General features: G+C 60.1%; 3 protein-coding genes across 8 annotated transcripts in view; all 3 read right to left on the bottom strand.

Moving 5' to 3' along the window:
• Nucleotides 1-11,191, bottom strand: part of AXIN1 (axin 1) — a 30,689-nt gene extending 19,498 nt beyond the window's left edge. The window contains exons 1-3 of one of the 4 annotated variants that reach the window (XM_055136425.1): nucleotides 11,049-11,191; nucleotides 7,403-7,508; nucleotides 856-1,815 (exon numbers count right to left, since the gene is read on the bottom strand). In XM_055136425.1, coding sequence (XP_054992400.1) covers nucleotides 856-1,733 — 878 coding nt within the window. In that variant the 5' untranslated portion in view covers nucleotides 1,734-1,815; nucleotides 7,403-7,508; nucleotides 11,049-11,191. Of the gene's footprint in view, nucleotides 1-855; nucleotides 1,816-6,089; nucleotides 6,420-7,402; nucleotides 7,509-11,048 lie in introns of those variants that run through there. The other 3 variants (XM_055136426.1, XM_055136424.1, XM_055136427.1) reach the window with 3 other exon arrangements.
• Nucleotides 11,192-12,513: 1,322 nt separating this feature from the next.
• On the bottom strand, nucleotides 12,514-15,126 carry MRPL28 (mitochondrial ribosomal protein L28). Its single transcript, XM_004604448.2, has 5 exons — nucleotides 14,788-15,126; nucleotides 14,490-14,642; nucleotides 14,232-14,366; nucleotides 14,047-14,133; nucleotides 12,514-13,836 (listed from the first exon to the last, which is right to left on the bottom strand). Exons 1-5 carry the CDS (start codon nucleotides 15,073-15,075, stop codon nucleotides 13,729-13,731), a joined length of 771 nt encoding a protein of 256 aa, XP_004604505.2. The 5' UTR covers nucleotides 15,076-15,126; the 3' UTR covers nucleotides 12,514-13,728.
• A 169-nt stretch (nucleotides 15,127-15,295) lies between these two features.
• PGAP6 (post-GPI attachment to proteins 6) lies at nucleotides 15,296-24,178 on the bottom strand. 3 transcript variants are annotated; one of them, XM_055137110.1, is made up of 13 exons: nucleotides 24,040-24,178; nucleotides 21,941-22,118; nucleotides 21,674-21,866; nucleotides 21,437-21,564; nucleotides 20,978-21,246; nucleotides 20,572-20,894; nucleotides 20,116-20,206; nucleotides 19,906-20,029; nucleotides 19,210-19,346; nucleotides 18,169-18,347; nucleotides 17,521-17,667; nucleotides 16,447-16,563; nucleotides 15,296-16,229 (listed from the first exon to the last, which is right to left on the bottom strand). In XM_055137110.1, the coding sequence occupies exons 1-13, from the start codon at nucleotides 24,167-24,169 to the stop codon at nucleotides 15,933-15,935; spliced, it is 2,313 nt and encodes a 770-aa protein (XP_054993085.1). In that variant the 5' UTR covers nucleotides 24,170-24,178; the 3' UTR covers nucleotides 15,296-15,932. The 3 variants fall into 3 exon arrangements, with proteins under 3 accessions (XP_054993085.1, XP_054993086.1, XP_054993087.1); XM_055137111.1 differs by lacking the exon at nucleotides 16,447-16,563; XM_055137112.1 differs by lacking the exon at nucleotides 15,296-16,229 and having other exon boundaries at nucleotides 16,450-16,563; nucleotides 17,403-17,667.
• Nucleotides 24,179-25,039: the final 861 nt, after the last annotated feature.

Raw genomic sequence — 25,039 nt, 5'->3', positions numbered from 1 at the left:
CCAGGAGTAATTCCTGAACACAACCCCTGAGAAAGGCTGGGCGTGACTCAGAGAGAGAGAGAGAGAGAGAGAGAGAGAGAGAGAGAGAGAGAGAGAGAGAGAGAGAGAGAGGAGAGAATTGTGGCCAGAGGTTGGCACATATACACAGAGCAAGTGGAGATGTGGGCCATCCTGGGGACTCTACCCCCCCCGCCCCTCCCCCACTCCACACACAGGCCATCCTGGGGACCACTCTAACCCCACACTACACAAAGGCTGTCCCCTCAGGACCCCAGGTGTGATCCTTGAGTGCAGAACCAGGAGTAAGGCCTGAGCACTAAAGGCTGTGACCCAAAATACAAAGAATTAAAAAAAAAAGAAAAGAAAAAAGCAAACAAAAAAAACCACGAAATGCAGAGTGGCCCCTGATGTCAATAGTGGATGTTCAGTGGTGATGCAGATTCATTATCCACAACAAATGTCCCTTCTGGTATGATGTGGCTAGCAGGTGGTGTCTGAAATACCCTGTACCTTCCTCTCGATTTTTTGGGAATTCAAAAATGCTCTAAAACAGTCCTGGGGCTGGACAATAGTGCAGGGAGGATACTTGCCTTGCACAGGGCCAACCCAGGCTCGATCCCTGGTACCCCAAACAGTCTCTCCAGCACCACCAGGAGTGAATCCCAAACACAGAGCCAGGAGTAAGTCCAGGGCACAGCATTGTGGCAACTCCACCCCCAAAAGTAGCAGCACCCCTCTCGCACAAGAAACCCCTCATGAGGCCGGGAGTACAAGACCAGTGCCCAGTGACCTCTCCTCCTGACAAGGCTCTGGCTCTGAGGAGAGCTCAAGAAAGAACAACCGTGACTCACGTACCTCAACTCTCTGCCTTCGCTGTACCGTCGGCTGGAGGCAGCACGTGGAGCAGCCGTCTCCAGCAGCAGCTTCTGTGTGAACCTGCCAGGGGGAGCCGGGTCTCTGCCATCATCTTCATCGAGGTCCTGGTCACACTTCCACTCCTCGTCTTCGTTCAGCGTGGGCAGGTAGCCAGGTATGCCCTTCCCTGTCCCAGAGCCAGAGCTCTGGTCACTACAGAGCTTCGGGCTCTCAGAGCCTGTCCTTGTATACTCCAGATAAATGTCGGATTTAAGGAACGAGGGATAGGTGTTCTCCTCCATAGTGCACTGGATCTCTGTCTGGGCCTGGTCGAACATGGCCGGGTCGATCTGCTGCTTCATGACACAGTCTTTAATGAAGCTCTTGGTGGCTGGCTTGGTTTGCCTGGACACGATGCCATTGTTATCAAGGATGTACTTCCGGTAAATAGCTTTAGCCAGCTTCAGTCTCTTTTCCTCATTGGAGACACAAGGCTCCAGTTTCCTGAAGCCACTGCATGCAAACCAGAAGTCCAGTAAATCAGCACAGCCTTCCTGCTTCAGGAAAGTCCTGAACAGGTTGATCCCATCTTGATCGTCCAGCAACGAGTGCAGTGACTCGGCCCACTTCAGGTACGGGGGGGTGGGTGAAGCGCTGCCCTCAGGCTCATAGCCCAGGTCCAGATCTGAGCGTCTGGGCGTGGCTGTGGACGTCTCCCCTCTGTTTCCAGCCCCTTTCCCGGAGCAGAGGCTGTGATTGATGGGCCTGGAATCTGTGGACACCAACTCACCCTCCTCACCAGGCACTGGGGGCCGAGGGGCATCTTCAGTGAAGCTGGCTCCCAGGTCCAAGGGGAAGCCCTGCTCTTGGATACTCATTTTGAGACTCAAAGCGTCACTGAACCAAGAGCCTGCACACTAAAACATCAGCACTCCGAGCTCCAAAGCGTGTCACTCTGCCCTATGGAAAGCAGCAAGAGGGAAAGTGTTAGGAAAGGTGGATCACTGTAAGAGGGACCACAGAGTGCTTGAGACAAGTTCAGCAGTGCAAAGCAGCCCTCCTCAATTTCCCGCCACACCACCTGGACAAGACTGCAAGTTTCTGGACCCTGCCACTGCAGAAACATCTCAGACCCTTAGAGGTGAGGCTGGATTGTGGAGAGCATACCTTTCCTGGTTAGCCCAGAGCTGAAAGCTCCTCTGCCACACCCAGGGCAGCACAGCTGTAGCAAGTGTCTTTCCAGTCCTCACCTCCCATGACCCCAGAAAAGTGACAGAGAACTCGTGTAGGTGGCACTCATATTGGCCCATCTTCCTTCCCTGCCTTCTCCCACAGCATGTCACCAATATGTGCCACGATAGCCAAAGTCACTCCTTCTCTCCATGACACAGCACTGCATACCACCACCCTACACATGCACCAGCATTCTCACATTGCCCAGAGGACTCTTAAGAAATGCTCCCTTCAACTCAACTCAGTGTTGGCTCAAGAGATGGTGCAACGGGCTGTAGAGCTCTGCACACAAGATGCTGATTCCACCCCAGCACTGCCTGGTCCCCAAGCACCAGCCAGCGTGGCCTGAAAATCAAAGTGTCTTCGGAGAAAAGGGTACTCGGATACAACCAGCAAAGAACGTGGAGGAAAGCCATCCAGTTGCAAACATACCTTCCAGCAAAGGAAGCATGTGGCTTGCACAAACTCTCCACAGGCTGGCAACCACACCAGTCACCCTCTCCAGAGTTGGGGAACTAAGGGCTTGGGGCGTGCAGCTGCCCTGAATAGCGTAAAGACAGTCAGGCGAACTCTGTCATGGTTCTCCATATTCCTTGCCATATCCTGCAGGTGCTCTTGGAGCCCCACAAGTCTGGGCCACATCTCCTACAGGGTCGATGGGCTGACAGCATTATCTGTAGTGACATTCAGTGGATGGGACGAGACCTATCAGGTCCAGATGCCAGGAACACAGAACAAGTCAAGGGAGTAAGAGATGAAGCCCACAGCTGGCAAAAGGCACTTGCCTATATCGTAGTGACCTTGGACGGAGTCCCAGCACCACATACGGTCGGTCTCCTGAGCACCTCCAGATGTGAAGCAAAACAACTACCCACCACCACCAGACCTGACAGCTGGCACCAACACAAAGGCTGTTCTCCTCTCTCCATGCCCCAGACTGGCCTACATATAGTCCCTCCTCACCAGATTCTCACACATTGCCAGTCGTTTGCTGCCACTGGCTAGAAGCCAGGAGCAAAGGCAGTAAGTTGCCCAAATGACCTTCCCACAGTGAATGGCGGTTGTGAAAGCTGCCAGAAAGGTTGTACTCTCAACCTCAGGAAGAGCAGCTTCCTCAGGTGGGGCCTAAGGCTCATGGGCACTTGAGATGCAAAGCTGCCCATCAACATCTGCACATGCTACGGACACCTTTGAGGAGCCCCTCACCATATCAGGCCACTCCCTGCCCCCCAGTCACACACTTGTGTTGCTGTCTTGTCCCAGGAAAGAGCCTGAGCCCCCACCCACACATTACCCTGAGCACTGAAGTTCAATGGCCCTGCTAAATGTCTAGTAGGTATTCTGTCACTTTCACCCTGGGCACTTGTGCCTTCTAATTAAATAACTTGAAGCTGCAGGACCACAGTACTGGAAAGACCCTGCAGCACAGGGGTCAACCACCACTGCACTCACAGCATAAAGGAAAAAGTATTTGGCACAGATGCTGAACTACCACACAAAGAGAGCACACAGTGGGGCAAGTTCTTGCCTTGTGTACAGTCCACCTGGGTCCCATCCCCAGTACTGCACAGGGTGCCCCAAGCCCTGCCAGGAGTGATCCCTGTGCACAGAACCAAGAGTAAGCCCTGGGCTCAGCCACGTGTGATCCAAAAACCAAACTAAAAATAGCAGCACAGGCTGGAGCAACAGTACAGCAGTTAAGGCACTTGCCTTGCACACAGCCAACCTGGGTTCGATTCCCAGCATCCCATGTGGTCCCACAAGCTGATCAAAAGTGATTCCTGAATGCAGAGCCAGGAGTAAGCCTGAGCACCATTGGACATACCCCCTTCCCACCCCCCAAAAAAGCAAAACAACAAAAATACCCGGCAGCAAATTCTAATTTTGGCCCCTTATAAAAGAGTCAATGAAAGTAAAAGGTAGAATATTAAAATTACCAATGTGATGAATGCTTTATTAATATTTTGAGAAAGGATGGATATAACGAATGCATGCATAGCAATACATTTGAAAATGTGAACTGAATGAACGCATTCAATAAACACATTTTTTGAATGACTCAAAAGAAAAATAAAAGTCAAAAGGCTAATCACTTCTGTGTGAACAAACCCCTAGTGATCTTTAAAGCCCAGAAAAAACACGTATCTATTACCCCCTCTACTTCTGAGAGCAGTCCTCTGGTGCTCCCCAAGCAGAGACAGCACCCACATCACTGAGGCAGTGGAACAGGCTCTATTTCTGTAGGTGTGGGGTCTCTGCAGCACCTGCACAGCACATCATACAAATCAGCTAGGGAAACCCAGCAATCAAGTGCCACCAGCACCAAGTCTGGCGCACAGCCTGCATTCTGCATCAACAGTGGCATTCCCAAAAGGGACCTACACTGGCTCATCCTCACATCTGTCTGGGCTCACCCTCACATTTCCACAGGCCTCTGTCTGGACTCACCCTCACATCTCCTCCATCCTGTCTGGACTCACTCTCACACCTCCACCATCCTCTGTCTGGATTCACCTCACCTCTCCACAGGCCTCTGTCTGGACTCACTCTCACACCTCCACAGGCTTCTGTCTGTCTGGACTCACCCTCACATCTCCAAAGGCCTCTGTCTGGACTCACTCTCACACTCTACAGGCTTCTGTCTGTCTGGGCTCACCCTCACATCTCCTCCATCCTATCCGGACTCACCCTCACATCTTCATCCTGTCCGGACTCACCCTCACATCTCCACCACCCTCTGTCTGGATTCACCCTCACCTCTCCACAGGCCTCTGTCTGGACTCACCCTCACATCTCCACCATCCTCTGACTGGACTCACCCTCACATCTCCACCATCCTGACTGGACTTACCCTCACATCTCCACCATCCTCTGACTGGACCCACCCTCACATCTCCACCATCCTCTGACTGGACCCACCCTCACATCTCCACCATCCTCTGACTGGACTCACCCTCACATCTCCACCATCCTCTGACTGGACTCACCCTCACATCTCCACCATCCTCTGACTGGACTCACCCTCACATCTCCACCATCCTCTGACTAGACTCACGCTCACACCTCCACAGGCCTCTGTCTGGACTCACCCTCACACCTCCACAGGTCTCTGTCTGCCAGGGCTCCCCCCCTGCACATGTGGACAAATACTTCTACCAGCTCCACTGCAGTATCACTTGAACTCCTGGCTTGCAGGAAGTGGGGAGGTGACAGGCTGACCAGCTTCCTATCAGTTAAATCTAGCACCGATGGATCCTTTTCCTGGGTCCATACATCTGTTCCCATGAGCAAAGCAAGAGCAAAAAGTTTATTAGGTCTTGCTCTGACTGAAAACAAAGGGAAAAGAACTTACAAATTCCGCATCTGCGGAAAATCACACAGAACCCTGGTGTTTGTACGCTGTTAATTCTCGTCCCGACCGGGGCCAGTGCAGGGCCAGGGACCAAGTCCCGGCCACCCGCATGCAAGCACGCGCTCTGCCCACTGAGCGGCCCCCGCCCCCCCCCATACTCCTTCATGTGGGCCCGGGTCACTGCCAAACACCAGGCCAGGGACAGAGGGCGCGGACGGCGCCCAACCTGCAAAGTAAAGACCTGGGATCATTCAGCTAAAACTTCCCAGCACTGCTGTCAGCTCTGCGTCAGGGGCTGAGGGAGCGCGTGAGAGCCACATGCACGAGGCACCGAGAACGAGGCTGGGTCCAGCATCTCCCCCAGGGAGCACAGCACCTCCCGGGGATCGGACTCGCTCCCGCTCCCCACCCGGGGCCCCCAGCGCCCCCGCCCCCGCCGCGCACGGTCCCGGGGCCGGACCGCGGCACGCAGAGAGCAAGCCCGGGCACGACGGGCCCCGGGAGCGAGGCGCGGCGGCTGGGAACCCAACCTGCCGCCGCCGCGACCCCCGGCCCGGCAGCACGCCCGCCGCCCGCACCGGCCTCTTCCGGGTCGGCCGCCTCCCGCGCGGCCTACAATGCGCGCCGGGCGCGGCCCTCACTCACTCACCCGAGGTCGGCGGCGGCGGGGCCCCGGGCCCGGCTCCCCGCGCGGCGCGGCGCGGCGCGGCCCATGCGCTCAGCGGCGGCGCGGCGGGCAGGACGGGGCGGGGGCGCGGCCCGGGGCTGCCCCCATCGCGGCGGCGGCTCGGAGGCCGGAGCGGGCGGGGGCGGGCCGCGGGGGCGCCGCCCGGGCCAGCCACCCGCTCTCACCGGCCTGCTCCGCGGAACGCGGCTTCCGCCCGTCTCCGGCCGGTCCTGCGGCGGCGGCGGCGGCCGCAATCGCTTCCCCGAGCGGGGAGCCCGCGCCCAGAGCGCCGAAGCCCAGGCCCGAGCGCCCCCGCCGGCGCCGCCCGGAAGTGCGGGGGCGGGGCCGGACGTGGGGCGGGGCCGGATCGGGGGCGGGGCGGGGGCGGGGGCAGGACGGACGTGGGGTCCGCCGGGCCGGGCGCGGGGGCGGGGCGGGGCCGTCGTGGGGGCGGGGCCGCAGCGTAGGGGCGGGGCCCGACATGCGGGTGAGCAAAGGTAAAACGTGGGGCGTGGAAATTAGCGGGAACGGAGCAGGGCAAGGGGCGGGGCCCGGGTGTAGCTGAGCGTGAGGCGTCCTGCAGGGGCAGAACCATGGCCCTACACTCTGAAGAGCTGTGAGCTGAGGCAGAGGCGTACCAGAGCGGGATCATCTGCCTCCAAGCAGGCCGGGTCCACGCAGGTCCACACAGGTGCTCCCCTTTGCACCTGGCCCGTGAGTCCCCTTTGCCCAGCCATCCTGGGCACACAGGGCATCTGGGTGTCCAAATCCTGAACCTGGCACAACTCCCCTCCTGTCACCATGCTGCTGGTGGCTGATGGGCACTAGATATTAGTCACTGTCATCAAGTGGCCCCTGGGGAAATGCCCCCTGCAGCACCCAGCACCCAGGACAACTCTCTGTCCTGCAGAGGGACTGGCTCACCCTCTGTCCTGGACTCCCCACCACCCACAGAGCCTCCAAGCCTGTCTCTCCCCACTTTATGTTTCCACGGCACCAAGCCCAAGTCTCCTGGGCCTCCTGTAATCACCACCTCATCTTCCCCTTGCCCTCACCAAGCATTCTCTTTCCTAACCCCCAGGTGAGGGCAAAAAGCCTCCTTCTGGCCACTCCCCAGTGGCACCTGAAGGGGGCTGGGATCAGCATCAGGATGAGTGGGCGTATGCATAGAGCCCCGGCTGCTGCCAGCCCACCCCTCTCAGGATGCAGCACATATGCCATGCCCAGAGAAGGCTGGACACCCAGCTGGACAGGACCTCAGTGGCCTCCTCTCTCTCAGACACCCCCAGGCTTGCCTTGGTTCTGCAGAGCTGCGGCCAGGCCAGGCCAGGCTCCTGAGGGCGTGTCCAGGTCCATCCTCCTCCTGGTCCCTGGAGCCTCTGACTCTTCAGGGTCCCTGCCCTGCAAAACAAGAAGGGAATCAGGAAGCCTGAAGGAACACAGCAATCCTCAGGCCAGTGGGGAGGGCAGACTGAAGAGGCCGGCCAGGAGGTGGCATGAGGACTCTAGGTGAGGCGCCTGGGCATAGTCAGGGACAACGAGTGTCCCTCTGCAGCCCTGTGTCACAGCCACGCAGCTACTCATCCCATGGGTCATGCTCCATAACCCTGTCCTAGGAGCAGAGGCTGCAGGCTCTGAGGACGCTACAGGTATTAAGTGAAGAAGATGACGCTGGTGCAGGCTTCTAGCAAGGTTTTATTCTTCAACTATAATGTCAAGGGCAGACTTTGGAGTGAGTGAGTTCGAACGCTGTGCTTGTGCCAGTTCACTGCACTAAAGAGAATGGCTCCAGGCTGTGCATCTGTCCATCAGGCATGGCCAGTTGGTTTGACACAATGGAAACCAGCCACAGTGGGTCACTGCACAGACAGGAGGTATCTAGGAGGAAGGGAGGACCACAAGGTGAGCTGGTTTGGGGTTCAGGAAGGAGATGGGGCCTCACATTTGGGAGGCATAGGCAGAGTGAGGTCATAGCAATCTCAGAGGCCTTGACTTGTCCAGCATCTGTCTTCACAGCTGCCTGTCCCTGGGCACCACATGGCTCCACTGTCTTCAAGCTCGGGAGAGGAGGAGCCACATCATGCCTCAGCAAATGGCCAGAAGGGAGGCAGTGAGAGGACACCACGGTGGAAATTCCGTGGGTGTGAGCCAAGGACAGGGTTCCAGGAACATGCACGGGACACCACTGTGTGCACAGAGCACCTGTCCCTGAAGGCAGAAGAGACCCCCTGACCTGTGGGTGTGCAGGACATTCTTGAGAGCCAGGCTCAAATGAGCCCCATGCTCCCCTGCCCTTGTGTGGGAAGCTGCTTCCACAGGGATGGTCCTGTCCTGAGCCCAGCCACAACTGTCCCAGCCTTGTCTCCCCACTCCAACCACCCTGGCCGGTGGAGTGTCAGGGTGTGCTGTGACCACTGGGACCAGTGAGAAGTATCCCACCCTGGCTCTGAGACCAACACAGGGCCTCAGCTTCCACGGCTGGCCTTCAGGGTGGTAGGGAGCTAGGGGTGCTTTGGGGCTCTGGATAGATGTGAGAACAGCCACCCCACTCCCAGCTCTCCTGCCCCTGTAGCTCAGCACCTAAACCCACCCTAGACAGAGGCCTAGGGGAGATCTAGTAAGATGATACCAAGCTGATGAGGCAGGCAAGAAGCCTCAATGAGAGGGTGGGGACGAGACTGGCTTTGGCTTTATCCGAAGCCTACTTCAGCCCGAGTGCAAGCACTTTCCTGTGGCCCTCTCAAAGCTCCTGACACTGCCTTGGTCCCATGTGTCTGCTTACCCCACACTCAACTAGTGCCAGGCCTGCAAGGGGCACTAGCTGAAACGGTCCCTGCCAGGGGCCAAGAGATGCTCAACAGGCTGAGTGCAACTTCATATGCAGGAGACCCAGGCAGGTCCCCAGCACTGAGCACCAGGCCAGATAGAGCCCCTGAGTATGGCTTTACGTGGCCCCAAAGCAACAACAGAGCCCTCTGCTCTCTGAAGGTCAGGTTTCCAACCCAGCTGACTTTGTCAGGCTGCCTCCTGTGCCTGAGGGTAAACCACTCAGTGGGCGCTTGGCTCCAGAGGCCGTGGTGGAGAGGCCCAGGACAGCACCTGGCACCACACCCCATCCAGCACCTCACCTGTCCTGAGAGGGACTGTCAGATAGAAGGGCACAGCGAGGACCCTTCCATTGCACTGTCTTCTCAGAGACAGCTCCTGGGTCACACTTGCTCAGGGCCACAAGAGGGCACCGAAGAGGGTGTTGGGAGAGCAGCTGCCCCTGCCCAGCATTTCCCTGGCCTCGAGCCTCTCCCCCAGTCCAGCCACTGAACCTAGAGCTGAGCTGGAGATTCTTCTCAGCCAGGCGGGGATCAAGTGCTGAGCGGCCAGTGCAGGCCCGGGGGAGACAAGGTCCTGCCTGGAAACCTGAGGGGAAGTCAAGCCTCCCTGCACCTCCCAGGTGGCCTTGCCTAACTTCCCCTCTGGCCTTGGGTTCACCCTGCCTTTCTGACCCTCAGGCCAGGCCTAAGTCCCCTTGGAACCTTTGTCTATGCTGGTTCCACCCTGGCCATCTCAGTCCCAACAGTCTCTCCTGGAGGAGCTGCTCCCACTTCCCCACGGCCCAACCCTTCTCCTTTCAGTCTGCTGCATCCCAAAGACACCAAACAGGTATAGGGCTCCGGGAGCTGAAACACCGGCTTGGCAAGGGGGATAAGGCAAGCCAGCTGCCCTCACCAGGACCATGACCACACGTGACCTTCACTTAGCTGTCTGGATGCCTCCCCCAGGAGCTCCTGGCCTTGATCAGCCCTGTGTGATTATGTATGCCCCTGGCCCTTTGTCCTGCAGTCTGTCATGGCAAACAAAAGTCCACTGGATTAGCCACAGTGGATTAAAAGATTTTCTTCTCAGGAGTTTACTAATAACCTAACAATCATGTCAACAGAGCTTTGAACCTCCAGGGCACATTCACAGGCCATCTGGGCACTGGAGGCCTCATGGGCAGCAGGATGGCATTATGACGATAAGCGACCTCAGCTGTCTACAGAGTCTGGGCCATGGTCTCAGCTCCTGCCAGGCATGTCCAGGTCAAACTGAGCAGAGGACCAGATTCCAGGAGAGAAGATGGAGGCTTAGGTCAAGGGACAAGGTGCAGCCAGGAAGGTCTCCCAGAGACCGGCTGCATGGTCAGGTCCAGGCCCAGCCACAGCCACAGTCATGGACGAAAGCAGCACAGAGGGTGGATACGGTGGCAGGAGACACGCCAGGCTCCACCATGCCATGGCGCCCAGCTGCCTCCAGTTGCTCTTCACCTTGTGAAGCACATTCCCGCACGCATAGACACACAGACACACAGACACGCACACACACAGATACACACAGACACACACAGACACACACACACACAAGCATGTCCCCTCTGATCTCTAGAGAACACACCACACACCACTTCTAAGCTCTTAGGCGCAGCAGCCTCTGAAGTCCCGGCCGGCAGGACCTCGCGTTCTGATCCGTCCTGGGCTGGCCACTCCCCGCATACATAGACAATCTTCTCTGCACTCGGGTTCGCCTTTTTTCTTCTCGAAAAACATGGTCCTTAAACTGCACTGACTGGACATGGCTTACTGCCTGGCTCGAGAGAAGGGTGGCCAGCTGGGGGTCTTTGATGCCGCCTCGATGAGAAATCTGACATGAAAGGCGGCGGCGGCAGCGGCAGCTTTCGGGACCACTGTGCGGTGGGCTTCATCCTGCCCTGCGCAGTCTCATTTCTCTTCCCAGGAGCCTGCCTGGGACATTTAGGAAGAGGCCCCTGGGCCAAGGTGCATGTGTGTGTGCAGGAGAGAGAGGGCAGGGTGAGCCCAGGGCAGGGCCTTGGCCAAAGAACAATGGCAACAGGGAGCAAGTCCACCCGTGTGCCTGCCTGCCCATGCACCCACCCTCTGCCTGGCTTACCTCACCTGCCTGGCTCCGCGTGCCGGCTTGCACCCCACCATCCTGGGGTCCGCCATGCTGAGCCTGGCTGTACGTCCAGCACTTCCAACCACTCCAGGTCCCTGCTCTGGGCCACTGTGTGCTGGGAGGAAGAAGCGTGACTCTGGGCTGCAGCTCCGGCTCCCACCACCGATTGGCTGAGGCAGGGAGCAGATGACGGCTCAGAACCCTATGGTAGCCATGGCAACCAGCCCCTTTAGACACCACCACTATCCACCCCCAGCTACTCCTGGCTGCAGAGGGAGCGGGCGGTGCCAGCGGTGGGGTGGGACATGGCCAAGCGCCCCCCCCCCCCTTAGGCCAGGGTGGCAAGACTGGATGGCGGCTGCTCCTGTAGCAGCTGTTGAATGTTATCACGTCATGTTCCATCACTTTCTTCAGACATGTTCCAGGCAGCTCTGTGGTTTGTCTGATCCTGAACAGGGGAATGATCATGTCCTCGCAGCCTTTGCTGAGAGGACCATAGGTCAGGCTTGCCCCAGGGACTGAAGACAGGGCCCAATCTTATGGCAAAGTAGTAGGGGAGGGGCAGGACCCCCTCCACCCCAGGGAGCTAGGGGCCTACCTGCTTTTTCTCTGCCTGCCAACCCCTCCTGTATCTCACCTGTCAAGAACATGTTCATAGCAACTTGGACTCGAGGGAGCTGGCCTGACGCCCCACAGGCCTTGCCCTGTCCACACTGCTGTGCTGTAGCCATGTGTTTGAGCCTATGACGTGGGAGCAGCTTCGTTTCTACCCAGGGCCACTGTAACCGCTTCAAAAGGCCTGCCACTCAGTGCTTCTCTGCGAGAGCAGAGCATGTATGCCAGCGCACAGCCAGCACACCCGACACCATCCTAGTCTCAGGTGGGTCCTTCTGCCTTTCTTGAGATCCACAGTGAAAGCTCAGGCCCTGCAGCTGCTGAATGACCCCATGAGCCTTCCTCCCAGCCCTGTATCCTTGGCAGAAGGGCACTGGACACTAGACCCCCCAATTCACAGGAGACAGGGTTTGTCTCAGAGTCGGGGAGGATCCTGCAAGACCCCCATGGGTTCTGCATGGCCTAGGCTCCTGCAGGCCTGACCTTAACCAGAACTACCTACCACCCCAAAGCAAGTCAGATGTAGGGGCTCAGGGGCAGAGGACAAAGGCAGGCTTGGAGATGGTGAGGACAGTAGCTGCCATAGTCAGTCTGGGTACTTATGGACTAAGGGAGTGTGCGCCAGCTCTCTGCCTGAACCCAGCACCTTAGCACACCAGATTCCCCCCGGATTGTCAGTCACAGCTGGAACTGCTGTTCCTAGAGGACCAGCCTCCTGGGTATATCCCAGGCTGGAAAGATGCAGGGTGACAAACCAGCCTAAACGACTAGGGCCCCTTCCACTCTCCAGTGGTCTTACCCCACCCTCAGGTCTTACCCTCAGGAACCAAGAAAGAAGCATTGATCAGAGTGGAAGTTCCTTCCACCAAGAAGCTTTATTTTATTTTTAAGGCTTTTTTAGGCCACACCTGGCAGCGCAGAGGGTCTAGCTCTGCTTGGGGATCACTCCTGGTGGGGCAGGGAGGACGTTATGTGGTGCTGGGGAACGAAGCTGGATTGGCTGCAAGGCTAGAGCCCTCTCTGCTATTTCCTAACCTACAGCTTTAAATATGGCTGAAAGAGTAGTTGAGGAAGAGGGAAGGAGCTGATGAAGGAACTGAGGTGGTCGTGGATCACCCCCCAGTGAAGGCAGTGGGCAGAGTGGAATGGTGCCTTCTGTTTAACCAAGTCAGTACTGAGGGGGCTGAGTGTGAACAGTCTGGGCACCGCTGGCCACCATCAGACCTGGGCTGGCAAGAACGAGCATCATTTCCTTTTGGTAAAACTCCTAATGGGTCAATTTCACGTGACAAAACATGAAAAGCAGGTACCCCTGGCTGGAGCTGGAAACTGCTCCGTGTCCCCCAGCTGTGAGGAGACATTGACACTACCCCAGGGATCTGGCTCAAAGGAACTCCCTCCAGCCCTCATCCTCAAAACCAAGTGCTGTTGCTTCCAGGGCCCCACCTGATCTGTCACAAAAACAGTCCAAAGAAGCGTTCCCTGTCCCCAGAGAGGTCAGAAGAGATCTCAGTGTTTGGGATTCTGGGGAAGGGTCATCTGGAGCCCCAACTTGGAGCAGAGAGGGCTGTGGGGGGACTGGCCAGCCTTACACCTGCAGCCAGACTCCATTACAGGCAGAGGCTCCCCAGCCCCAGACTGTCCATGTCCAGCACCGCTGCCAGTGTCTGGGCCTTGGAGAGCATGTAGGCAGACAGTAGAACCACTCTCAGACGTTGGCCAGTTGCTTTGCTTGGGAGAATGTTCTAGAACAGGAAGGATGCTAAACTGGAAGGGCAAGCACCATCTAGCCTCACTACAGGAAACCGACCACTAGGACAGACTCTCTTGAAAACACCAGAGTGACCCTGGCCCCAGTGCCCAGCTGCCTGGACCACCGTCTCTGCCATGTCCAGGTCCTGTGACTGGTGCTGGAACAGCAGCGCACAGCGCCAGGACAGCTCTGGCTGTACTCCCTGCCTGAGAGAGGGGTGTGGGGAGTCTCCATCAAGCACTGCCATGCTGGAGCAGGCACGAGAACGGCTCCCCATGGCTGTCTGGGGTGGGACAGCCTCTCATGTCACTTTCTGCTGGGCCTCTTCGTCACCAGCGCTGGCTCCAACAGTGCCTGCTGCTGAAGCCGCCGGATCAGCTCCTCTGCGTAGACCTTGAACAGCGGGACAGGAGCCTGCAGAGTGAGCCAAGTACCAGCGAGGCTGAGAGCTGTGCTGCCCACACACCCTCCCAGCTTCCCTGCCTCCAGGGCACATGATCAGACACAGGCCAAAGACAGGGCAGCCCCATGACCCCCAAAGGCAGGGGAGCCACCAAAGAGACATGCAGCAGGGGGTGATGAAGCCCAGGGCATGGGGCCTGGCCGCAGCAGACACATTCTCACCCTCTCCTCCAGAAGCCGCTGCTTCTCCAGAGCCTCCACCAGCGTCAGCCCTACCCACTCAGCCTCTGCCTCGGGGATGGTGAAGTCCTGTTTGGCAGAAACAGAGAAGGGGCAGGTAGGGGGCAGGTAGGGGCCAGTTGGGGTGGCCCAGGTGGGGATGGGAGTAGGGAGGGAGCCAGCCCCACCTTGTACTTGTCATAGATGGCAGCCCTCCTGGCGGGATCCTCAGGGTGCAGCTGGGGGTCCCGGCGGGCGAGCCGCAGCAGCATACCTCGCTTCAGGTCCATCCCGAACTTGGAGCACAGGTCCTGCTTGGGGGTCTAGGGGAGATTGTGCATGGGGCCAGGCGCCCTGGGGCAGCAAACTGGCTCTTGGGCTAGAGGGTGGAGGGGGCTAGACTCCCACTGCCCATGCCATGGCCCTTGGCACTGGCCTGCACTTGCCTTGAGAATGTAAAAGTCAAACCCAAAGGCCTCGTCGATGAGGTCCAGGGTGCGCGAGGTCACCGTGACAGTGAAGGTCCGGTCCAGAATCTCGCTGTAGAGCTCCCGCTGGAACAGCTGTGGCTTCCACACCTTCTTTACTCGTTTGGACAGCTGCAGAGTGAGAGCCCGCGGGCCTGAGGGTCCACCCGCAACGGGGCTGCAGGCCTCCCCTCCCCCTAGGCTGGCGTTGCCCGCGGGTGCTCCGGCGGCTGGGGCCTCGCACTGCACCGGCCAGCCGGGGTCCGGCCTCACCCACCTTGTCGTCGTTGACGTACCGCTGGCCCAGAATCCAGCCCTCGCCGCCCCACAGCCCCAGCTGGGCCTCGCGGGGCCGGTACAGGGGAATGGGCACGTCCTCCACGCGCTCGCGCTGCCCGTTCCGGGGGTTGACTTTGAACCGGGCCCCGTGAGGCCGGTAGTGGACGGGCGCGGGCGCCGGCTCGTCCTGCAGCGAGCGCAGATAGTGGGCGGGCAGGCGGGAGCCGAGGCCCTCGCGCAGCCGCAACAGCGGCCACAGGTGCACCGGGAACTTGTGCAGCGGCATCGTGGCTCCGGGAAGCCGCGGCCCCGAGCACCGCCCGCCGGAACCGGAAGTCCGCAGGCGCCTTCCTCCGCTCGCCGCCGATTGGCTGCCGGGCCCGTCCGTCCGCACTTCGCCCCGCCCCCTCCGTAGGGCCGGCCGGCCCCAAGGGGCGCGGAAAGCACGGCGGGAACCTGGAGATACCTCAGCGGAGTGTTACAGGTAATGATGGAGAAACCAGAGCTACAGGAAAATATGCTTTAATGTCTCAAAATGTTCATCCTTCCAAAATACCGTATATAAACGTTTTCCTTTTACAAGCCTATAGAAGCTTTGGTGGCCAAGTGCGGGGTGACTGCGGGGACTGCCCCCACCCTACGGAGGCCAGGCCAGACGGGGGTGCTGGGGGTGCTGGGAGCGGGAGCCCCAGAGTATGGGGGACACCATGTCTCTCCACTGTGCCTATGGAGGCACCTGCTGGCCCCAGAGAAGGGAAAGTTGGGCCCCTGGTGCCCCCTCAACTTTGGGCAGCAGCAAGGGACAGCAGCACCCTCACTGCTGCAACCACCCAAGAGGAGACCCCCAGACAAGGCCCAGGCCCCCAAGGGTGGGTGCACACGTGGTGAGGCGCCCCAGAGCTGCTTACAGTAGACAAGCCAGAGGGACGGGTCAGTGGGTCTTTCTGCACCTCCCCTGGCACCCAGTCACCATCACAGTTCAAGCCCTTGCCCCAGGGTCCCGGCACGGCACACTGGCGGGCTGCCATAAGCTGTGGGGAGTGGCAAATCCAGGAGGACCCCTCAGTTCAGGGGAGAGCAAAGGAGTGTGCTCAGGCCAACTTTATTCTGTGGGAACAGTTCTGGACAAGCCCAGCTATGGCGTCAGGTGACTGCGTACAGCTCCTCCCGGTGGCTGGTGCAGGGATCATGGGTGCAGGTGAGCTTCTGTGAGCAGGCCCAGGGCCCCATGGGCTCCTCACTGGGCGGCAGCAGCACAGCAGCGCTGCCTGCCAGAAGCATATGCCACAGGCTGTGCATGTAGTAGTAGTTGTCACTGGTGGTCATGAAGATGAAGATGGCCATGGCAACGGTGGCCATCGAGATGCCCGGAAGGAGGTAGAAGGCCCAGCGCTGCCACGAGGGAGGGTAGCAGCGATGTCGGCGCCCACACCGATACACCTGGGGACACAGGAGGCGACTGTTGGCATGTGAGTTGTGGGAGCAGGTCCCAGGGGCCCTGTCAGGGCTGAGCAGCTTGGAGAGGGCACCGGGGCACCAAGTAGTCTGAGCAGTCCTCAGGCGTGAGCAGCGGCAGCCACCCTCATCCCACCTAAAGAAGGGCCAGGCTCTCTTCCCACTCACTCTGGGCAGAAGCACTGGCCAGCCCCATCCTTACCCACATGGTCACCATGATCACTATAGCAAAGAGGGAAGGCCCGAGTGTATTCCAGAGGCCCTGGCGGGACATCTGCAGGGACATGGCGATGATCAGTGAACCCAGGAGATAGAGGACCTGCACAAGCCACAGACGTCCTAGGTTAGAGCGCCATGTAGCAGGAGACCCAAACCAATGGTCATCCCTTGACCTGCTCCACTGTCCTACCCCGCTCTGCCCAAACCCTGTCTCTTGTATGTACTTTGCTTGCAAGTCGCAAGTCGAGACCCCCAAGCAAGGGAACTGGAACCAAACCAGTTCCTGTGTGCAAATGTATGTGCTCCCTGGCAAGGTGCAGCCCGCTCTGGCCAACATGAAGTACCTGCCTCCGGTTTGTGCAACCAGGCCCACTGATCAAAATGTAATGGCTCTCAGGGCCATGCACCAGGTTGGGCAGGAACATAGGGCAGTATTAGGCAGGTCTGGCTGCCACAGGAAAGCCTCATTCAGGGCCCTGGAGCACAAGAAGCACCTCCAGGAGCTTCTCAAGTAGTCCTGGCCTTGGGCTGGGGCCCCTGCCTTCCGGTGCTGAGACCTCTGCCTGTGACCAGCTGGGCCCCCCAAGCCAGCAGTGTCCCTTCTAGGGCAACTCATCCTGCGGGTTAGTAAGGCTGGATTTTGTTTATATTTTGATTTGGGGGCCATACCCAGCGGTGATCAGGAGTTACTCCTGGCTCTCTAATCAGGAATGACTCCTGGCAGACTCAGGGACTATATGGAATGCCAGAATCAAACCTGCATGGGCCACCTGCAAAGCAAGCTTCCTGTTCTCACTCAAAGCTGGGTTTTGTTTGGGAGCCGTACACCCTGAGGAAACGCAGGGCTTTCTCTGGGCTGTGCTCAGGAGTCACTCCTGGAGGGGCTCGGGGGATTCTATGTGGTGCCAGAGTTGGTCACGTGCAAGGTCAGCACCTGACCTTGTCCTGTCTCTTAGGTCAGGCGGCAGGGCTTCAGGAGGTTCGACCAGTCGCTCTTCCTGGTTTCATTGGAGGACCTGTTGCCCCGAAGCCAGAACCTAGTGTTGGGGTGACTCACATATTTCAGGCCTGCCTTCAGCCGGGCCATGCAGAGGATGGTGACCCAGATCGCGACGCTGGAGCCCAGGAAGTCGCAGAATTGCAGAGTGTCATAGCTGAGGATGCAGAACACGGCCTTCCCGGGCTGGTCGCAGGCGTGGTAGAACTGTGGGGCAGGGTCATGGCACCAGGCCCGCCCCGGGGAGCAGGAGGCGTGGTGTAACCGTGGGGCTGGGTCTCCGCGCCAGGCCCTACCCTAGCCCCGCCCCCGGGAGCAGACGCAGTGTAGCCGTGGGGTGGGGTTACAGCGCCGGACACGCCCCTAGCCCCGCCCCCGAGAGCAGGCGCAGTGTAGGCACAGGGCTAGGTCTCTGTGCCGGGCCTGCCCCTAGTCCTACCCCGCGAGCAGGCGCAATGTAGCCTTGGAGCGAGGTCACCGCGCCGGGCCCGCCCCTAGCCCCGCCCCAGAGCAGGCATGGAGTAACGGGGGCAGGGTTACCGCGTCGAGCCCGCCCCTGGCCCCGCCCCCGGGCATGTGTAGGGTAGCTGTGGGGGCGGGGTCACCGCCCCTAGCCCCGCCCTGCACGCAGGCACGGTGTGGTCAGGGCGGGGTTACCGCGCCGGGCCCGCCCCTAGCCCCGCCCCCGCGGGGAGCAGGTCAGCCTACCGTGGAGAAGAACATGGTGTAGGTGTAGACAGAGGCCTCCACCAGGAGGGAGCGACGCAAGGACACGGCGATGGGGGCCAGGAACAAGAGATTGCTGAGGGTGAGCAGCAGTGTGGCTGCTGTCTGCTGGGCCAGCGTCTGAGCCGTGCTGTTGTCTGTGCAGCTCCATCCGCGCCAGCCTGGGGTAGGTGAGGTCCAGGGCTGTGTCAGGCTTGGGGAGGGCTACCAGCCTCAGGCACATCCTTCAGCAGTGGCATCTAAGATGACCCTTAGCCAGGGCAGAATTGGGCAGGTGTGGGGCAGGTGTGAAGCAGGAGCAGATATGGTATAACAGAGAAAGGTGGAGAGCAGGGATAGCAGGTATGAGACAGGTGTACAAAAGATATAGAACAGAAGTGGACAGGTAGAGACCAGTGGTCACGTCACAGGTGTGAACAGGTACGAGACAGGTGTAAGGCAGGTGTGTAATAGATAGGGGACAGGTATTGCAGGTGTGAGACATGTATAACAGATACAGGACAGATATAACCAGGTGCAAACAGGTCTGCACATGTATGGAATAGTTGTGAGTCAGTAATGAGCAGGTGTGGGCAGGTGTGAACAGTGATAGAAAAGGTAGGGAGCAGATATAGACAGGTAGGGGACAGTGTACAGATATGGGACAGGTGGGGATCAGGCCTAGATAGGTGTGGCTAGGCAATGAGCAGGTGTAGGCAGGTGTGATACAGGTAACACAGGGCAGGTGTGGAGCAGCTGTGTAATGCGACAGGTAGCAAGAGGGGAGGGGCAGGCAAGTGTGGTGGGTGCGAGCAAGCATGGGGCAGGTGGTGACTGGCACGGAGAGGTGAGGGGATGGGACATGCAGGCAGGTATGGGCAGGAGGCAAGGTTGGGTGGTGGCGCCATCCCTGGGGCACCTGCCTGTGTGTCCACGGGGAAAGGGCAGGAGGCGTGTCTCCTGGTCCTGTGCGTGTTCTCCAGCCTCAGCAGAGCTGGTGAGGCTCCCAGAGGGAGGCTCCAGAGGCACAAGCCTGGCGCTCACCTGCCTTGCAGCTGCAGCCTGCATACAGGTAGCCATGTCTGCGCAGTAGGAGGCAGTGGCCATAGGGCCCGCAGTCATTCAGACAGGGAACCAAGTGCAAGGTGGTTTCCACGAGGACCACAGCCTGCTCACACTCCCTGCAAGGAAGGGGCCGCAGGTAGGCTGGCTGGCCCTCAATGGCGCTCTCAGCAGACTTCCAGACAAGGGGCCCAGTACAGAGGCCCCTGCCCAAGCCTAGAGAACATGAACCCTCTGGCAAGGCCAAGCAGCAGGCCTCACCTTCTGTCCTGTTTGGCTGATCTTTGTTTTCTTTCTTTTGGTTTTTGGGCCACACCTGACAGGGGTCAGGGACTACTCCTGGCTCAGTGCTCAGTGCCTCCCACAAGCCAAGTAAAGCCTGCGCACTATTCTCTGAACTCTCCCCAACCTGTGTCCCATTTTGTTCTGGTCTTTACTGTGCTGCCAGATCTTGCAGAAGTCACCTTATCACAGAGCCTCCTCTCCACCCCATAGGGTTGTGTTCTGGTGTGTCTAGGCACCCTGATTCCTAGGGCTGCCACACAGGAGGAGTGACCAGGTGCAGAAGTGCCCCTCATTCTCCCTAAGACAGCTGTCCCCGTGGTGTTTGTGAGAGGTGTGCTGCCCCGTCCATGGTCCTGAACGCCAGGACTCCCTGCCCCGCTGGCCCTCACTCACTTAGCAGCCTGGGGGCACACGAGCTGCAGAGAGAGGTACCAGTTGTCTGTCTCCGGGTAGGGGATGACGAGGCTGACCTGGGGGGCCAAGGCGCTCAGAGACAGCAGGGAGCCCTGGAAGAAGGCTGCAGGGCAGGAGGTGGGCGTGAGGGGCAGCCACCTCTGTGCCCAGGATTACAAGGGCCCGCCAGGCGCGACACAGCTGCAGTACCTGTGGTGCAGTTCAGAGAGGTGTTGAAGCTGAGGAAGGGCGAGGCAGCATTCACACACGCTACCACTGACATATTCCTGGCGATGACGCTCTGGGGAGGGAGGCAAGGTCAGCCCTGGGGCAGGCCGCACCACTGCAAGGGCGCCTCAGCGGGGGGCTGGTGCTGCCCCAGCCAGATGCCCACTGCCCTGGCTGCCACATCCCATCCCACACATGCAGGCCCCGTCTGTCTGGGGGCATATGCACAGTGCTAGGTGACCATGTAGCCCCGGAAATCGAACCCAAGTCTCCCACATGCAGAACACAAGCCCCAGCTGCTGAGCCAGTTCTCGGCTCTGCTCCCCTTCTGGCCTAACCCCTGAAGGTCACTGTGGTATTGGGAAGGTGCCCTGACGTGGCAGCACAAGGCCGCTGAGATGCACGCCCCAGCCCAGAGGTACCAGTGGCCACAGGTACCTTGTTGGCTCGCAGAGAGATGGTGAGGGATCCCCCACTGTCCATGCCTGTGTGCAGGGGCAGCCGCAGCACCGAAGGCACGTCCGGCCGCACCAGCACTGGGAGCCTGTCCAGGGGCTGGAAGCGCACCGACACCACGTCCACATCCTCCCGTGTGACTGGGATGTTCACAAAGCAGAAGAGGGCTCCACTTTCCCGGCTGCCGCCACCCAGGTCCAGGGAGCCCAGGATGGGGGGCAGCAGATGGGAGGAGGCGTTACAGGTCTGGTTCAGGTTGCAGCTCGGCAAAAAGTGCTGGACATTCATGTTCCAGGGCTTGCAGGCTGCCAGAGGCAGAGACAGCTGGAGTGACACCGGGGGTCCCAGGCGGGAAAGCCACCTGATGCCCAGCCTCCCAGCAGCCCACCTGTGAGGGCAGCCAAGGCACTGAAGGCCACGGCCACGTGGGGCCCTGCCACACTCTGGGCCGTCACTTGCAGCCACCTGTTCCAGGGCGGCGAGGGCAGCAGCAGGCGGCAGTGCTGTGCGGGGCTGGAGCACGTGAGCACCTTCTGAAAGTTGCTGGGCAGGGTGGCAGAGCCCACGGAGAGGCGCACAGGGCAGCCCAGGCTGTTGTTGGTGGTGCAGCCCTGCAGCTCCAGCTGTAGCTCCTGCGTGAACTCGGGCACAAAGACTCTGTGCCCAACAGTGCAGATCAGCTCTGGATGCACTACCCGCTCCCACTCTGGGTTCTGCCACGCTGTGGCACCCAACTCCACATCCCAGAAGGCCTGAGACCGGGGACCCAGCTCCTCACCCACAATACAAGGCGAGGCGACCGTGGCCCCCTGCTCTGCCCCTCCGTTGGCATGGGGTGCCTACTCACTTGAGGTAGCTGGGCCTGGAGAGAAGAACCTGTGGGAGGGGCATGCCCGGCTCCAGGATGGAGGCCTCTAGCACCCGCACGACTGACATCTCAGGGTGGAACACACAGGAGCAGGAGGGAAAGGTGCCCTGAAATGGGAACGTGACCATGGGGCAGCGCTGGGCCAGGATCTGGGGACAGGCCCACACCTGAGTTCTGCACCAGGGCTGCCGCCTCCACCCCAGGGCTAGGCCGCACCTGCATCTCTAGCTTCTGGGCCGAGGGGGGTAGGTGGGCAGCCAGAAACCAGTCCCCTGGCGCCGGCTGGGTGATGTTGAGGGAGGTCACATTCTGCCCCATCTTGAGCTGGAAGGGTGACTGCACGGAGGCGTTGGGTGGGAAGCTGGCACCCAGTGGGTTGATGACTGGAGGTGCACCGTAGCGGAAGTACCTGCCAGGGCAGGGCAGGTCAGGTGCAGGGCAGGGCGGGGTCGGATGGGGCAGAGCAGGCAGGCGGATACCTACACAGTGACCTCCGCATGTGTGCAGGCACGGCCGCCATTCCAGGTCACTTGCAGAAGCCAGCGCAGCAGTACGGTGTCAGGGGGCACCCGGAAGCAGAAGAGCCGGGCACTGCCATACCAGCTGTAGAAGGAGAGCTTCTGCGGGGTCTGTGAGAACTGCTCAGACACCAGCCTGCTGTCTGTGGGGAGAGAAGCAGTCAGCTGGTGCAAAGCTGGGGCAAGCCAGCTTTCCCTGTGCATCCACCACCATCTCCAGCTGGGCCAAGCTTTCTCTTCCAAGTACGAAGTCCAAGAGCACTCACATACACGCCCACCCCACACATCTGTATATATACACATGCACTAGCACATGCATTCACCCATGCACACAGCATACACACATCCACACACACCAGATGTATACACATGCACATGTGCATAAAACACACCCAGCACACATGAGCACATAGCACATACCCATATGCCCAGCACTCACACATATATATATGTATCCACCACACGTGTGCATATACCCCCAATACACACACATGCACACACATGTGCTCTCTGGGTCACAGACTCAGATGCCACAGCCCTTTCTCCACCCTCTCTCCCCAGCAGCTCCCATATCAACAGGCCCTGGCAGTCCCAGCACTGCCACCCCAACTGCCTCAGCTTTTTCACAATCCCCCATGTGACCTCTCAGTACCTGCCTGAAGTCCCCAGCTCAGGTCAGACAGAGGCTGAAGGGCAGAGGCAGTGGGCAGAGTGGGGATCCTGGGCAACGGTCCCAGGAATCCTGGGGTGCAGTGGGACTGGAGCCTGAGTCTCACCCCCACCCCCTCGGGCACAGGATAAGACTGCAGGACCCACAATTGCTTTTCAAATCCAGAAGTTTCTGTCCCTGCTTGCTTCACCCCTCCCTGCTCCCTGACAGACCCCAACTGCCCAAGTTCCACAGAATGGGCTACGCTCTGCACTCTGTGCCCCCACCAGCCTCACACCCGTGACCTTAAAAGTGCCTTCCCCTCTCAGCTGAGGGAGACGGCATAGGCTGAGGCAGAGCTGAGGGCATAGCAGAGACCACAGTAGGGTGTGCCTTGGAGCTGGGCACCCTTGCTGGCTGGCACAGTGCCCTGGCAGCAGGCTGGGGCCTTCCAGCTGAGCCAGGTGAGCGGCCGGCTGGCTCTGCTTTGGAATCACCTTGGGAAAAGCTAACTTTCCTTTGGCTCAGCCAGTCTGAGGTCAGAACAGTAAGTCCTCAGGGTGGGGGTGCTGAGGCCAGTCCGCCAGCCCCCCCTGGTCAAGTACACCAGGAGCTGGAAGATGCACAAATTAGAAGATCCCTGCTGTGTGCAGCCTGAGCGCCCCAGTTCAGGACTGCAAGGGAGGGATGACAGTGTGCTGGAGGGCACCCTCAGACAGGCCTGAGAGAAGGCCTCCTGCCCATGTGCCCACGCAGGTACCCTGGATTGCACTGGAGTGATTCATGCCTTGAGAGGTGGTCAGCTATTCTCCAGGAGGCTGAGCAGAGTAGAAACACCTGTCACCTCGGGAAGGTCAGTCCCTCAGAGGGCAAGCTGGACTGAGGGACAAAAGTCGAATCCTCACCAGCATCCGGGCCCACAAGCAACGCCCCGCAACACACAGGAGCTCCCCAGAACAGAGGCCATGAGGCCCGGAGGCCATGGGTCGACCCCGCACAGCCTGAGGAGCAAGCAGCAGGGAGTAAGGGTTGACCGTAGCTTGCGCCTGGGCATTTCCCCCAGGGGCACACCGGGCGGGCACCGCCCCAGGTCCGCCCCTCGGCTCTCCTGGCCCACCCCAGAATCGAGGGCGCAGAGCGCGAAACTTTCTACCAACTTTGCCCTCTCCAAGAGCACATGGGGGCCCGGAACCCAGTGCCCAGCCCTTCTCCCCTCGTCCAGCTGCGGGGTCCGCCCGCCCGAGGACCCAGTGGCGCAGGGTCCGGCGCGGGCACGCTCGGGGCGCCGGGACCGTTGCGCGCACAGGTGCTCGTAGGTGAGTCCCGGCCGCGCCCCGGTGGCGCCTGCGCCCGCTCACCGCCCGCGCCCCGGTGGCGCCCGCACCCCGCCCGCGCCCGCGCCCGCGCCCGCTCACCGCCCTTCCAGCCGTCGCCGCCTGCCGCGCGCGGCGCCCGAGCCAGCAGCAGCAGCAGCAGCAGCAGCAGCGGCGGCCCCGCCGCGGCCCCCGCGCCCCGCGCCGGGCCCCCGGCTCCGGGCCGGCCCATGGCTCGCGCTCGGCGCGGCGCTACCCCGCGCTCGGCCCGCGCCGCCCGCCCGCGCCGCCCCGGCCGCCTCCGCCGCCTGTGCGGCCGCCGCCCCCGCCCCGGGCGCCCATCGCGGTCCGCGGCGCCCCGGGCACTTCCGCCCGCAGGCCCCGCCCCGCCCGCCGCCCGGCGCCGCTCCGGGCGCACAATGGGCACGGGGCGCGCCGGGGCGGGGTGCGGCCGGGGACGAGGGTCCGGGCTGGGGGCGCTGGGAGGCGCTGGGCTCGGAGGGGGCCGGAGGAGGGTCCCTCGCGGCCTGGACAACTCCCGGCGGAGGCCCTCCCCCGGGAGGGTGAACAAGCCCTGGCACCCGAGGTTTCGCGACCCTGGAGCAGGGGCTCGGCGGGCTGGGGGCGGTGCGTCACCCTGCGCGGAGTTTAAGGGTGGGAAGGAAATGGCCCGGCGGGGAAGCAGCCTTGGACGGACACTTTCACTGAGACTCGCCCGCAGGAGAAACTCAGCCAGGGCAGCTTGTGAGCTTTCCGCAGAGCTGGATCTCGGTGAGCAAAGTCCTGACACTCGCCGCGGACTAAGAAGGAAATTGAGTTTCCATCCCGCGGGGCTGACGTCAGGAAGAGGGATGAGTAATAAAGTAATCAACATATTTGTAAGCAACACCATCTCCGGCAACCCTGGAGCTTCCTGGAAGGGGTTAAGGGTCCTCACTGGGGGAAATGGAAAAGCCCGACAAGCTTCTGATCCTTTTCACTTCTCATATGGTTACGCAAAGGTCAGAGAGATTTGGTTTGATTTGATTGGGGGTGGGGGGGCAGGCCCTGATGGACTGGGTGCATGGGACTTCCCCCCAGCAGTGCTCTGGGGACCTGGGGC

This window comes from Sorex araneus, chromosome 4, assembly GCF_027595985.1.
Source record: "Sorex araneus isolate mSorAra2 chromosome 4, mSorAra2.pri, whole genome shotgun sequence".
NCBI lineage: Eukaryota > Metazoa > Chordata > Mammalia > Eulipotyphla > Soricidae > Sorex > Sorex araneus.
Note: the sequence above shows the minus strand (reverse complement) of the source record. Positions and strands in the feature narration are given on the sequence as shown.

Excerpts from the sequence above, each read along its gene's own strand:
- PGAP6 (XM_055137110.1), bottom strand. The coding sequence starts at position 24,169 with ATGGGCCGGCCCGGAGCCGGGGGCCCGGCGCGGGGCGCGGGGGCCGCG. Across the intron at positions 19,347-19,905 it reads GTGTGCCCCCAGGCTGCTAA|GGAGTGTGAGCAGGCTGTGG; the intron begins GTGAGTGAGGGC and ends CCTTCCTTGCAG. Across the intron at positions 18,348-19,209 it reads AGGCTGCAGCTGCAAGGCAG|GCTGGCGCGGATGGAGCTGC; the intron begins GTGAGCGCCAGG and ends CACCTACCCCAG.
- MRPL28 (XM_004604448.2), bottom strand. The coding sequence starts at position 15,075 with ATGCCGCTGCACAAGTTCCCGGTGCACCTGTGGCCGCTGTTGCGGCTG. Across the intron at positions 14,367-14,489 it reads TTGACTTTTACATTCTCAAG|ACCCCCAAGCAGGACCTGTG; the intron begins GCAAGTGCAGGC and ends AATCTCCCCTAG. Across the intron at positions 13,837-14,046 it reads AGCGGCTTCTGGAGGAGAGG|GCTCCTGTCCCGCTGTTCAA; the intron begins GTGAGAATGTGT and ends CTCACTCTGCAG.